The 14,677-nt window shown below is 36.5% G+C and overlaps 1 protein-coding gene across 4 annotated transcripts in view; it reads right to left on the bottom strand.

The window, feature by feature from the left end:
* Lsamp (limbic system associated membrane protein) overlaps positions 1-14,677 on the bottom strand; it is a 2,072,304-nt gene that overhangs the window by 272,583 nt on the left and 1,785,044 nt on the right. For all 4 annotated transcript variants that reach the window (XM_087900115.1, XM_087900119.1, XM_048422483.3 and 1 more), the window contains one exon: positions 4,510-4,742. In XM_087900115.1, the coding sequence (XP_087756241.1) occupies positions 4,510-4,742 (233 nt within the window). The remainder of the gene's footprint in view (positions 1-4,509; positions 4,743-14,677) is intronic.

Genomic DNA, 14,677 nt, shown 5'->3' with positions numbered 1-14,677 from the left:
ACAGAAGAAAGAAATTGAGAGAAAAAAGCAATACGTTCTCAAAGCTCTGTAATGGATTTTGATCAGCAGTAGGGATGTTTGAAAGAGCCAACTGTAAGATAGGTTTCTTAAAATTCAAATCCTAGAAAAAAGTCTGAGACTATTGTTCATAAGAAAAGCAATAAATTTAGAGTTTCTTTTCTAAATCCATATGAGTACTCTAGAATTTATGAGTAAAGGAAATGTGGCTTTTTATTATCAGGGGTAGAAAAATTGAGCATTTTGTTCTTAAAGTGTGTTTTACTCTCAATATTTTTCACAATTATATTATGTTAATTGTGACAATCATGCAATAAACTCCCTGCCAACAATGTATACATTCCCACCTGCAACGGGTGTGATTTGAATAATAGTGGCAAGAAAAGTTTCAAATTCTAATTTACATTATTGTGAAATTTAATGATTTATTTGAAAACACTTCAGTACTTAAATCTGTTTTATTAAGAATATCCAATTTTGATATTTTCAGATTAGGTTACTTATTTTTACATGTTAACTAAAAGAGGACAGCACTTAAAGAGCGAAAGACTGAACATGGAAATAATCCCTTTGGCATTGATACCAGTCTAAGAATCATGCAGTACAAATATATAAATTAAAAACCAAATGGTAATTATAGTGTGTGCTAAATTAGTATTTAAAAATAGCATTCATATTTAAAATATTATTGTCATTATTCCTTCATATTCAATACACATGGGATTTCTAAACAAATACCTCATTTTGAAGCTATTGTACTCATAGTTAAAATACCTCAATTCAGCAGTGTACTCAGGTTTATTTTTAGTTTTTACTATTACCAGCCTCTAATACTTATTCTGCAAACTTTTAGACATAATTTGATGTGTCACACAGGAAAATGAACTGGCAGGAGGCAGTAAATCCCTGCCATTGCTTAGATCTGCAGAATAGTAGCTCTTGACTCCTGGGCACATGAATGAGTGACAATGATAATGAACTTGTAGGTGTTGACCCACCCCAGGGATTCTGATTCCATTGTTCTGGAGGTGGCTCTCAGGCAAGAGCACTTTGACAAATGCAATAGTTTGAAGGGTTGAGTTTACTGCAAATTGTGCAATAGTCATAACTAGAGAGGAATTATGTTGTTGCCTTGGCACATGCACTCCCCTTGGTAGCATGTTCAGAAGATCAAGAAACCATAGAAGAATAACCTTCAGAGAAAAAATGAATACATTAGTAGCAGAAAGGATTTTATTAATATTTACTTCCTTATTTTATTGATATTAAAAACTATGTGTTCTTCAACTTTGATCTTGGACTCTATAAAGAATCAGGCACAGAAACCAAATATTAGGCTTTACATAGGAGTCCCTGCATTTATTAAGCAAAATACATGTTTAAATGTACATAGCTTTGGCTCCCTCAGAGAGAATATATATTAGCAAATAATCAAAAGTGGCCTCAAAAGTGGCCTCAAAGGTCAGGGCTGACATAAGCTTTGCTGAGGTAGGACTTTATTCTGTGTACCATATAAGGAAGCTGTGTGTTGCTGTCATTTAGAAAAAGATAGTTTATTGAATCATATAGAATATCTTTTCAACATAGGATATCTTGTATTTAATGACCTTCATAAACTAATAAACTTCTTTTCTGTGAGAAATAACCAGCAAAATAAGAATGTGGTAAAGATGTTGAAAAGCAATTAATATATCGAAAATCAGATAGATAGATAGATAGATAGATAAATAGATAGATAGATAACTGCCTTACAGTATAAATAATATATAGCAGAAAAATAAGACATTATAAATACTAGCACATATATAAGGTTGAAAGTTTTGAAGAGTAGACCAGTGTATCACAATTGTTCTGCTTCCTGAAAACAGTTTGGAAAAACAGACTATCTCTCTAGGGTGCAATATGTAGGCAGCTTTAAAGATCCTAGAAGGCCATGGCATTTAAATAACTCAGCATTGATTTGTGTGCCTCATGTTCAAGTAAATTCTTAGGAATATTTGCAGGCATAGTCATCTGAAATTAGTTGAATCCATGAAGCATTGTTCTTTCCTTCCACAGATTATTAGTTTATATAATTGTTTGGGGACACTCGCTGTTTATGTTGCTGTACTACATTGGGAACCTGAGCATCACTTGGTGGATTTATAAATTCATTTTTCCAGGCATTACTCAGAGCTGCCAAACCAGAAATGCTAGGGAGTTTTTAACCATTCTAAACTTTAATAAATCATCTATGTATTAATAATACAAACTGCATTTGCTCAACTTTTTCTATAACTGTGGGAAAGAATGTAAAGCATGCTTAGCATCCTCCAGAAATCCCGTTCTGTGTCTCGGACTAAGAAAGCGGCAACTCCTCCTCCCCTTCTGTTTGAGTACAGGGTTTTCTCTCTTTCAAGGTGATGTGATTACGATAGAAATATGATCATACCTGAAGCAAACATAAATGTGCTTCAAAGCCTGTTATAAGGTAACAGGAAGCCTTGGGCAGGTTTGTTGTTGACACTGAATATAAGCTTTTGCTCATAATAAAGCTTTTCATGTCTACTTACACGTAATATTCAAATTGCACAAGACAATGAATAAACAATACTTGCCCATTAACAGGCTTTTTTTTTCTGTGTCTTAATACCAAATCAAACTTAATTTCATTTGCACTGAGTTTCTTGTTCTAAACATGTCTCTTTGTGATTTTAATTTAATAGAACACAGACAAATGCGTAGGGGTGTGTGTGGTCGGGGGTGGGGGGGGCGGAGAACTTTGAACTCTGTTGGTAAGACTTTGGCCTAAATATAAATCTTTAAAATAGCTATTCTTAAGGTCATGGCAAGCATATTGTAACCCAATGAAAATGTTTCTAGATCTGAATCCATTCAGTAGGGGCTTGTCACTCAGCTACTTCACAGCCTCTCTGGTGACCTTGAGCATGGAACTTGCCTTGACTGATTCTTCGTTTTTTTTCATTTTGAAGCCAAGTCTTCTGTTGCTCAGATTCTTAACTGTATCTTGCTGAGAATTATATACACGATGCCTATTTTGGTCTCTAGGAACTTTCTCATGATAATTAAGTTAAGTTAGGAAAGTTATTCAAATTGTAAAGCAATGTGGCAATCAAGCTTTTTTTTTTTGAAGAATGATCTGTTATAAAGAAACATGCAGGTAAAACCATGATTGGCCATGAAGTAATCTGTTCTAAAGATTCTTTACTATTAATATCTTACTTTATTCTTCCCTATTCCTCTGAATCAAGTAGAAATTCTGTGTTTTAGAAAGGTGTGTCTGTCTGTCTGTCTGTGAATACTTATTTATATTTTATAGGCAAAGTAACAAATAGAAATATTCATACATCTCTAAGTATAATTACACATTAAGTGGGTTTCCAATTTCCCCACCCTAGTATGTCTCGTTTCCTCGCTCAAATACTCTCTACTACTCTGCAAGGCAACATCCTCGTATTTGGAATTTTGTTAATCATAGACATGCCTTTTCCAAGGATTAAAATGAAGCTGTCAGCCATTGCAGATGGCACGCCATAGAAGTCACACAATTGAAGCACCCTACTACCATGTGGACTCTGACATGTTTTATTTCATGAAGTTTCAGTTTATTATTAAGAAATTTGGGAAAGCGATCCTTTCAATGCTGCAATAACTAGTTCCTTAACACATTAATAGTAGCTACAGCCTAGTTTTGCCACACCACTGACCGCATTTGGAATACTGACAGGAATCCTAAGGCCATGTTTAATTTGCATTAAATTTGCATGAAAATATAAATCAAAAAGTACAGAAATACAGCCCTAATATTTGTCAGTGCTTAGATCTTTCCTGATAGATGAAGGGAAGCTGCTGGAGGTTTGATTTTGCTTGTAATGAAACTGTGTAAGTATCAGCTTTGTTTTCAAGGCAAAGGGGACCCAAGGAAGCCATCTCATGTGGGCATATGTGTATACTATTTAAGATTTTAATTCTGGAAAACCATGACTCAGATGTGTCTCAGAGACTCTCCAATCTAGAAACAAATTTTCCCCTATGGTGTCACAGAATCTTATTGTTAGTCTGACTTACAACAACTTATTCAATAAAGATTCAAGTCACAAAAAAAAGACAACCGGGTAAGAAGGGATCACAGCTCCTAGGAATTTTTATTTTTCTAAACATTTTTAATAGCACATAAGGAAATAATAATGATTTTTAAGGCAAAGACAGGTATTAAAAAGGCTTTCATAAATTCTGCAAAATACTGAAAAAATTAAAAGAACTTCCTAAGAATTTCAACATTATGTACACTTATGTTAAGATAGCTGTGTGTTTGCTGTGTGTGGGTGTGTGTGTTTTAAACAAAGCTAATGGGGGAAATGCCACCAGTGATTAGCACATGGGTCTTTTTAGTTCTTTCTTTTCAAGTCAGTCATCTAGGAGGAAAAGCAAGTGTCTTGCTCATCACAGCCACTCTCCACGGCTCACCCTCTTATTCTACTTTTCCCTTACCTTGCACGATCAAGTAAACTTGGGAGGTCTTGGGCTCATGCTGTGTCTGAACCGAGCATGTGTAGGATCCCTCGTCATAGACATCCACCTTCTGGATTCGGAGGCTATATTCCAGAGAATGGCGTTTCTCCAACTCAACCCGAGGATCCAGAGACCACTTGTCATGTCCAGCGAAGATGATGCCAGAACGGTTCAACCAGGCAACTTTCGAGTTTTTGTCTTCTACCACACATCTAACAGAGCAGAATAATCCAGTTAGTGCCTCACCATTTCTGTTTGTTTTCATACTCTGCATGAGAGGACTCAACAAGACCAATCAAGACAAATAATTACAGGCACAATAAATCATCATCATGACATTTCTGAAAGTGCTAAGTATTTTCCCCATTTCCTTTAAGATCCAGTCACCACCCAGAGTGTGAATGCCATTATATTAGTTTCGATTCAGCAATAAGCAACAGGAATGTGAGCAATACGACCCAGTAATGTTGAATGATGATTGACTTCTTACTAGATTATCTTCTTCGTGTTTAGGAAAAGGTCATTCACACAAAACTCCATCTGCGTATATATTTTGAGACTCCTGCAATTGATACTGCTGTGGCACTTCTGCTTCATTTCAAGCCACGTTTATTTTTTCACAAGCATGACCTACAGTGCTGTGAGTTCTTCTCCATATTTAGAAGGATTAGACTAGATTTCAGAATTCACTTGTGACTCTGAAGCATTTGGAATGTTCATGTCCTGGGATGAGGTGTGTGTGTGTGTGTGTGTGTGTGTGTGTGTGTGTGTGTGTAGAGGCATGAGTGGGAGGATGTTGATCAAGAAGATCAAAGCAAACATCATCTGGTTTAGGTTCCTTTCTACATGCTGAGAGCAACAGGCGCCTGATGGGGAGATAATTTGCTCTCAGCACTTCTGATCATATTAACTGAAGTAATCTTTCATCAGAGATGAAGAAAACAGATTTCTACTCATATTCTAAGGAAGATAAATGATAGGTGCTCTTATAAATGGCAAGACGTGTAGATGTGTGTGCATGTGTGTGCTAGAGAGGTGAGGAGTGAAGCTGGGAATGCATTGCTTTCCTTGAATTTTAGGTTTAAAAAGTTGGGCTAGGAACGAAAAGAAAAACAAAACAAAACAAAACAAACAAACAAACAAAAAACACTTTCTCTATATATCCCTATGTCAAGATGTATGTCTGGCCTACAGGAAGAGGAACCCAAGTGTTGTTCACTGCTGCAGAGCCAGCTGCTCAGCACTCTGGGGCACAAAAGAAAGGCAAAATTTCCAAGATCTTGACAAGAGAATCATTAAAACAACACATTCCCCTGTATTTTCTAAGTCAAATCAAATACAAGTTTTTTGCCAGGGTGGAAACATAGACTGCCCATTCCCATGCATAGGGAGGAAGCATGAAGAATTCAGGAGCTGCCCAAACCTGGCTCTAGTGGCCAAACCCATCTCAAATAAGAAGAAGAAAAGATCACTATTGAATATACCCTAGCTAAAGTGCAAAGCCCTTCCTACCCTCTTACATTTCGGCAAATGGTATGGTTTTTCTGTTTTGTTTTGTTTTGGTTGTGCTGGAGTGAAAGCTTGACACTTTGTATGCTAAGACGCACAAGTCTTATATTTCTTTTTTCCTTGTTTGTTTCCTCAGACACAGATCATTTTAGGTCCTAGATGCTATTTCCATCTCCCAGGATGTCTTTCTCTGCCACAGAGATACTGTTGGATTAGGGATAATTACACATGTTTGGCAATTTGTGGCTACTTTACAAGGAACATGACTCATTTCATGGTCATGGCTGCTGCTTCCGTCCAGATTTTGCATTTTCTGATTCTTTGGCGTCACTCCTCTGCTCAGAGTAGCTTTAAAGGCACTTTTCAATCTACAGTGATTTAGAGTTAAATGGTAGTGTGTTGTTGGCACCATTAATACACTTAAAGAATGTGGACATTGATTTTTGTGTTCTTTTCTATTTGAAAGGTTAGAAATGAACCTGTGTAAATGTATTTTAAATCCCAAAGCACATGTCCCTTGTACTTTTGTCATATGTATAACTCAAAACAGCAATTAGCAGACTTACTATATCATAGAGAAGTACTCCAAGTGTCCTTTAGTCTCCAAAATGGCTGTGTCATGTTTATCATATTGCATAGATAAATAGAATGTGGTGATCCTAGCCACAGTGGATACATCTAAAACAAAAATCCTGCATCTGTGCTCAGAGAACATTGTTGAAAAGAAAGCAGAAAGATGGTAAGAGCCAGAAGACCAGTAAGTCTGTTATGAGATTGTGTCTTCCAGCAATAACAAGGAAGACCTCCATAATAATTCAACAACATGGGAACCTGACCATAATTCCTCAATAGTGCTGCTTCCTAGGCAGAATCTGAACAATGACAAATCAATAGACATGTTAACACTTAAGTGGGGAATCACCCTGTGTCCCACACCGAGACAAAGAACTATAGGCAGCTAACGGTTACTGAAAGAGGGAAAATTAGCTTCTCCCAGAGATGAACCTCTAATTGGTTATCCAGTTCAAGAGTCTGCTACTAAATTGATAAATTGATAAATTTCAGGTTTCACTAAAAGGACTCAGAAAGTTGTTTTTATACGCTCATGTTTGCATACATGGAATAATAATAATAAACATTGTCATTTGGAAATGGAGTTGGAGGTTTACGAAGATCTGGAAGAACAGGATGTGGGAGGGCTGGAGGGAAGAAAACGATGGGCAGAGTGATATAATTATATTTCAATTTTAATTTTTTAAATAAATATAAGCAAATGAAGCCCAAATTTGTTCATTATATATATATATATGTATATGTATATAAATATTAGTTCTCAATTTAATTAATACCATATTTTGGATTGTTTATCTGGACATTTTCCAAAGCAAATCTCGAATACAATAGACATTTTGGAAACACTTTCTATGTCAATTAGCATGTTCACAAAGAGAAACAAAGGTCATGTGACTGCTATGTTCCATGCCCCATCCCAAGCCCTACAAAATCCACAAATATCTTGGACCAATTTTCTTATCAGCATCATGTAGACATGCTGGGTCGGGTTCTTAGGATCTTCTGGCATTTTAGCAATCTTTCTCCAAGGAAAAGTTGAAAATCACACACATCATTATTCCAAATAATCTTCGGAAAGTATTCCAATCTATCTTACCTAAAGAAGCAGTTGATTATTTCAGCAAGCCTGCCAGACTTACATAAATGCATTGACAGCAACAATGCATTATGTGAACAATGCATTATTGTCAAGGTGATCTACATAACGTCTTACTTTTAGTTTAGGCTTCATTCTTTACTTTTTAAATTTACCTCTTACTTGCAAACAAGTGAAAGGTATGTTAAAATCCTGTCACTTATTTTACTGGCTTATCCTGTTATTTGAAAAAAACAAACACAAGACAAGAAAATAAAGAATAACTATCTATCTATATCTATATCTATATCTATCAAAATTGGTTTGCTGAATCTTTAAGATCTCATTTTATGTATTCAAAAGATTGTAAGCAAAAGCCTTCTTTGTAGACTAGAAAACAATCCCTCCACAATGTGATGACAGTTTTTCTAAGAAAAACTGAGCAAATGCTCTTCTAGAACTAATTTAATTTTTAATTTTGAAAATCTTCATCTAAGGTGATAACTAATTTAAACTGTAAACTGTACACATAAGAAAAAGATGCTAAAAACCCAAGTATTAATCTTAATTTGCATAACTCTGTCGATTAAAGGAACCAGCCACTGAGTAATCACACACCACCTGGCTGTGCAGAAATGAGACTGCTGGTATAAACACATATCCATCATTCACTGACTTGACAACAAATATCGTGGGTTTGCATCTAGGAACAAGGTTGGCTTAGCTGTGGGTTAGGCAGGGAAGCAGAATGAATTAAGACACTGGAGCTGTACCAGCGTAGTGTGATTATAGTGAATTAGTAACATTTAAATGCTCTTTGCATACAGGACAACGCTGTAGTTCAGAATATATACTTGATGACCTTTTCTCCAAAATTACCCAAGATTAAAACAGAAAGTGTGAAAACTATTTTTAAAATCTTTTCTTATGAATTTTTCAGTTCAATGGGATGTTTCATCAATGAGATTATGACATTGCAACTAATTTTGGGGTTGAGAAGAAGTGTTTCATTTGAAAAATGAAGCATGAGGTCAGGAATAAAGAGAGAGAGGTAGAGACTGTCCTTACACTTTAGATGGGATTTGTGGTTGGAAGCTGAGGCCATAGGATGTTCCTTCGCTAGGAAAGCTCTTCAAGTCAGTATCCAGTCCTTTCCCTTGGGTCCTACTACAACATCCTCATATTCAACATTGGACTCTAGACACTTGAGCTCATATGCTTACTAAAGACCTATACATCACTGAAGAGACATAATGATTGAGGATTATAAACACCATATACTCAGTAGACACTTTCAGATTTGTAGAACAACTACTCTGAATTTAATTTACTGGTTAACTTACTATTGGAGCAACTATCACATCTTTATAGTTATGTAATTCACGAACAATAAGTCATTACTATTATTTAGTATTAAATAATTGAAATTATGCAAGGTACCACTAAAAACTGTTGAATATTATATTGAATGAGTTTGAGAGAAGGTTCCTGAGATAGATAACTTAGTGGGTAAAGGCGCTTATGTTTTAAGCCTGAGGGTCTGAGTTCAATCCCCTGAAACTATATACATGAGGAAAGAGAAAACAAGTTTTGTAAAAGTTGCCCTCACATCTCTGTATATGTACAGAAGCATTTATGTACTCTTTATTGTATACATTACAAGCACACATACACACATACATACATTAAACTAAATGATTATTTTAAAGTTTAAAAAGAAAACAGATAAAAATCACATTACTTATTAATTCTTCTATATTGGTTATTTTTGTTGCAGTCATTAAACAACATGACCAAAAGTAACTTATGGAGGAAAGCATTTATTTTGACTGAGTCCATAGAGAGAGTCAATAATGTCACAGGAAACATGGCATTAGGTGGACAGGGCAGGAAGCTAAGAGATTATATTTCAACCACTCACAGATAGCAACGAGGGTGAACGATAGTTGGGGGAGGCTTTAAATTCTCAAAGTCCATCTTTTATGACTCACTTCCTCCTGTAAGGATTCACCTCCTAGACATTTCATAACCTCATCAAACAACCTGGAGACCAAGTGTTCATACATGAGCCTGTGTGGGACATTGTTCATTCAAACCACCACAATTAAGAAAGATCATTTATATAAAAAAACAAACTGTATTGCATGTAAACAACTTGAAAAAAAAGGCAAAAGTAGGTTGCCTTCTACAAAACAAGGCAAAAATGAGTATGCACTTTCTGCAACCACAAACTCTTAAATAGAAGGTGGGTTACATACCATAAGTTAAAAAAAATGATTTTTTAAAATCAGCATTTTATCTATAATCTTTAGTACATCTGAATCTATAAAAGTGTCATTGGAATTAAACGCATGCATAGAACTCTGGATTGCCAGGTCTCTGGCACTTCATGGTAGTTACGTTAGCACAGTAACATGAATGGGTACACTGGCAATTCCATTTATGTTACAGAAAGTTAGTGATTACATTTTGAAAACAAAAAACACAACTGGAAACAAAGGAAATGTTCATCCCAGTCAGCACTAATATAAAAACAAGTTTACTGGCAAGATTTCCATCACGTAAATGATGCAGTCCAATCAGACTAAACTCTTTAATTGTTACTAAGCACATAATTGCATATTTAAAGAGTATTATTGGCTATCAGCTTTCCATCTTACCACTTGTATTTGTCTAAGCATTGTTTTACATGTTTTCTGTTCCTCATTGGAAGAGTAGAATCTGGCATTCATTTATTTAATGCAAGGATAAAAATTAATTTCATTTAGTCTGTGGTCTACTTTTATGAATGATCATATTTCAACACTGGAAGATATTGTCACTAGGTGGATAGAAGCTATTCCTTTTTATAATTTTTTATTGATTTTATTGAGCTATAAATTTTTCTCTGCTCTCCTCCCTTCCTCTAACCTCCCCTCCAAACCTCTCCCAAAGTTCCCATGCTCCCAATTTACTCAGGAGATCTTGTTTTTTCTACTTCCCATGTAGATTAGATCCATGATACACATGCCCCCCCATGCTTGTGGAAAGATACAAGATGTGAATTAGAAAGAACACTTTTAGAATGTGTTCGTCCTTCATTTTGATACTGTTCATGTTGTAACTTCAGCCCTACAAATAAAACCCTTAATGAATAATCAAAACTATCATAGAGTCATTTCACTCTAGAAAGACAGATAATTGGTCTGGGAAGTGATGCTTTATATTACCAGCATAAAAGCACAGAATCAGGAAGATTTCAAGCAGATGATGGAATAAACTATCATGAAAATATTCAAGACGATTCTGACTCGAAGACCTTAGTCTGGTTTTACAGCATTATTTTAAGAATATTGAATTCTAAGAACTATGCAAACACATTTTTAAAATACCCAGTTAGAAGACTACTAAATTCAAGAAATTGATAATTATGAATTGTTTTGGTTTAGCTTCATTATCATTTTATAACATGAGACTCAGAAATTAGAAAAGGACTTCGGGGTTGACTCTTTATCCTTGACACCCCTCGCCTACCTTTACCACAAGAACCTTCACCTCATCAATTTGCTTACTTCCAGATTTGCCTTGTGGTGGTGGTAGTTGTGGAGAGGGGTGTGAGAGTTTAACAGTAATGGGATCCTTAAGTTTACACATCAATTGCTCTTTGCACATAATGTTATTGCCTACTTAATGGACAACAGTATAAAGCAAGCATACTTTCTGAGGTGCTGGGAAACTAAAACCATTCACAAGATTCAGTTTATTGTAGCTTCTTAAGAATTTTTTATTTCAGTGGGTTGGACTCAAACTCCCAAATTTCTCAGCCATGCCTCTTATAACAATGTAATGTGCTTATAATGTTTCAATGATATTTTCAAAAATATCATATTTTGATATTACAAGACTGAAGAAAATGGAACATGATTTTTTTTCTCTCCTGGTTAGAAAAAGAGGCTTAGAGATGGCAGTGATTTTCCACTCTGTAGGTTGACTTTAAGCATAGAAGCGGATGGGACTGGAGAGATGTTCTTATGTTTAATGTCAGCCCACTACTCTTTCAGAGGACCCACGTTCAGCTCCTAGCAGCAAGTTCTGCTCCAGCATGATATAACTTATCAATCACCTGCATTCACATGTGTGAGCACACACACACACACACACACACACACACACACACACACAATTAAGAATAAAATGATGAACTTTTAAAAAGAGCACATCACCTGGTCAAGGCATCCCATATCACTGAAGAGCACCAGTGTTGCTCTTCCCCAGGCCAGGTGTAATAACTGGCTAGTTAGATGCTTTTTATCAGTAAATGAGCAATGCATTAAGAGTACTTGGTGTGCTTAGAAATAGCTTAATAATTCTTATTCCAGTATTCTTCTTATACTTAACTTTGAATACTCCCTCAGTAGTAACTCAACAGTTGAGCTACACCAAGTAACTGGGAAAATGGTGATTTGCCTAGTCCTTGTTTACTGGTAGAAAACTTTGCAAAAACCTTTTAGGGACCTGTTTGCTCCTGTTTTATTCCTTGCATATCTCCTCTGGTTAGCAACATTACCCTCAAAAACAATGCAAATTCAATGGAAAAGAAGCGAGGTTTTGATGCCGTTTCTGCAATACTGAATGTCTTAATGATCTTTCTGCTGCTGTGATAAAGCACCTTGATCACGGCAATTAGAAAAGGAAGGACTTGGCCTTATGGTTCCAGAGGCTTAAGAGTCCATTACAGTCATGAAGCGGAAACCTTTTAGCACGTACCAAGCATGGAAGCAGGAACAGCTGAGAGATTATATCTCCAACACCAGATATGAAGCAGAGAGGACAAACGGAACAAGTCTTTAAGCTCTACAAATCTGCCCCCAGTGACATTCTTCCTCCAACAAGGCCACATCTCCTAAGCTTCCCCATACAGGACTACCACCTGGGAGTCAAACATTCAAATGCTAGTGACAATGAAGGACATCTCATTCAAGCTACCACAGTGTAAAAACATCTTTTGGAATGCTTGTATCTGAGTAGCTCAGACATTAAATTTTTCCCAGTTTCTGTCCAGCCCAATGTGTTCTATAAATGGTAAAGCTAAAACATAGCTTTCCTCCAGGACAACAAGAATAGAGAAAGACAGCTGGCTCATGCTGTGTGGTTTGTGGTCTGCAGAGGTTTGCTGGCATAGCCGGGGCTCCTCCTGGGCTAGATGAAGCTTACCCTGTGTGTTGTATGTCTTTGGAACTACCATGTTGTATGAACATGGTCCATGCCTTCCCAGAGTGAAAAAATAAAATCAGTCTTGGGATCTGCCTCTCTCATGTGTACTTAAAACCTTCATGCACTGCACAATTAAAAACAATTCCACAGCTATTTGAAGAAAATTCTGTTACCTTATGAGTCATTGCAAAATAAATATCAAAAATATGCTAAGTTCTAAAAGGAAAAATAATGAGGTCTCTACCATGTAGGCCTACTCTTTATCTCATTGCAGCAGTAGGGAGAAAGAAAAGTGCTTATAATAAATTATGAGGCCCTTTGGATGAGCATTCTGATGTATGAGGCATGGCTATAAAGTCAGAAGACGGTTCTGCAGAAGACTCACTTGAAAACCCAGCCCCTTACTTTATAGTCTTATCATATCCAGCATTATGCAAATACTGCCATTGGAGCAGAACCACATTATAATATGAGTCATCATTGCATTACATGCATTTAGATATAATTCAGATCAAATTGTGCCAAGACATGACAATTAATAGATACAGCATGCATGCCATTATAGAGTTAGCACATAGAAAATAAGTATGCAAATAAATGACTCAGGAATGAGACAGCCTATCAAGGCTACAGTTAGGAGAGAGCCCTTCTCTCTCCTTTGCCTTCACAAGTAGAGGAAAAAGAGATAAAAAGTAAAGGCAGAAAATATAAAGAGCCAAAGAAGTCTTTACTTTTAAAAATATATTTTGTGGATACATGTGTGAAATAGGGGACTCCAGCTGCTGCAAACTGTTGGAGATATTATCAAACAGATCCATCATAGGTGAAGGAAATGTAGTGCTCCCCTCCCCCAGCTGTCAGGAAGCTGATCGATCACTGACGAATGCATATAAATCACAAAGGCACCTCTCACGTGGAGAATAGTAATCATGAGGATTTGTCCAACATCCGTGATGATTTTCCATCACCTACATTCCATGCCACCTCAACTTCTGCATTTTCTGTCTCCAAATTATTTTTTTTTATTTGCCACCGTATTATTTTGTAAAGGACAGTGATGTGAGAAGGTCTTCACCCCAGAGCAATGGTCTATTGTGTGTGTGTGTGTGTGTGTGTGTGTGTGTGTGTGTTTTCTCCTTTCATCATGTTTTTTCTCCCCAGAATGTTTTATTCCCCTCATCTAAACCTTTTGCTGAAAGCATGTCAGTCCTGAACAGATCAACAAGCGGGTCATGAATAGGAGTTGGAATCAGGTGATCAAAAGGAGCTTTAGAAGTTGCTGAAAGAGTTGGGATCAAAGCAAGGACAGGTGAGCTTGAATGAAAGCCGGTTTGAGAGAACTCTTGTAATGAACTCATCCCGCTTAAGGGGCAGAATAATAGAAGCAACTCCAATGACCAAGAGCACAAAGCACTGACTCTGGTAGGGTGATGGAGGTGAAGAGAGACTTCTCATATCTGAATTTGACAGTGAGAGGAAGTCAGAGGTCACTGCCTCTTGCGTTACATCCACCAAATAATCTAACTCTAAAATATCAGAGCCATCTGAGTTCAGGAGAGAGCTGTGGGTGTTCAAGGTCATGGTCCACAAAGAAGCCCTATAAAAGAATTAACTTTTTAAAGCCTGGGGGCACTTATATTCCAACTCTGACTCTGTTGGTCCATGTTGGCAAAAATCTGTCTTCTTTCCTAGTGACTCTTCAATAAGGTTGTGCAACGAGAAAATAGAAGCCAGTGGAGATCAGGACCACATTGCTTGCCAACCTTCTTCTCTTTCTTCTGGATTAATACCACTGCA

This window comes from Myodes glareolus, chromosome 2 (assembly GCF_982192425.1).
Source record: "Myodes glareolus chromosome 2, mMyoGla1.1, whole genome shotgun sequence".
Classification (NCBI taxonomy): Eukaryota; Metazoa; Chordata; class Mammalia; order Rodentia; family Cricetidae; genus Myodes; species Myodes glareolus.
The sequence above is the reverse complement of the archived record's forward strand: the minus strand, read 5'-3'. Positions and strand labels throughout refer to the sequence as shown.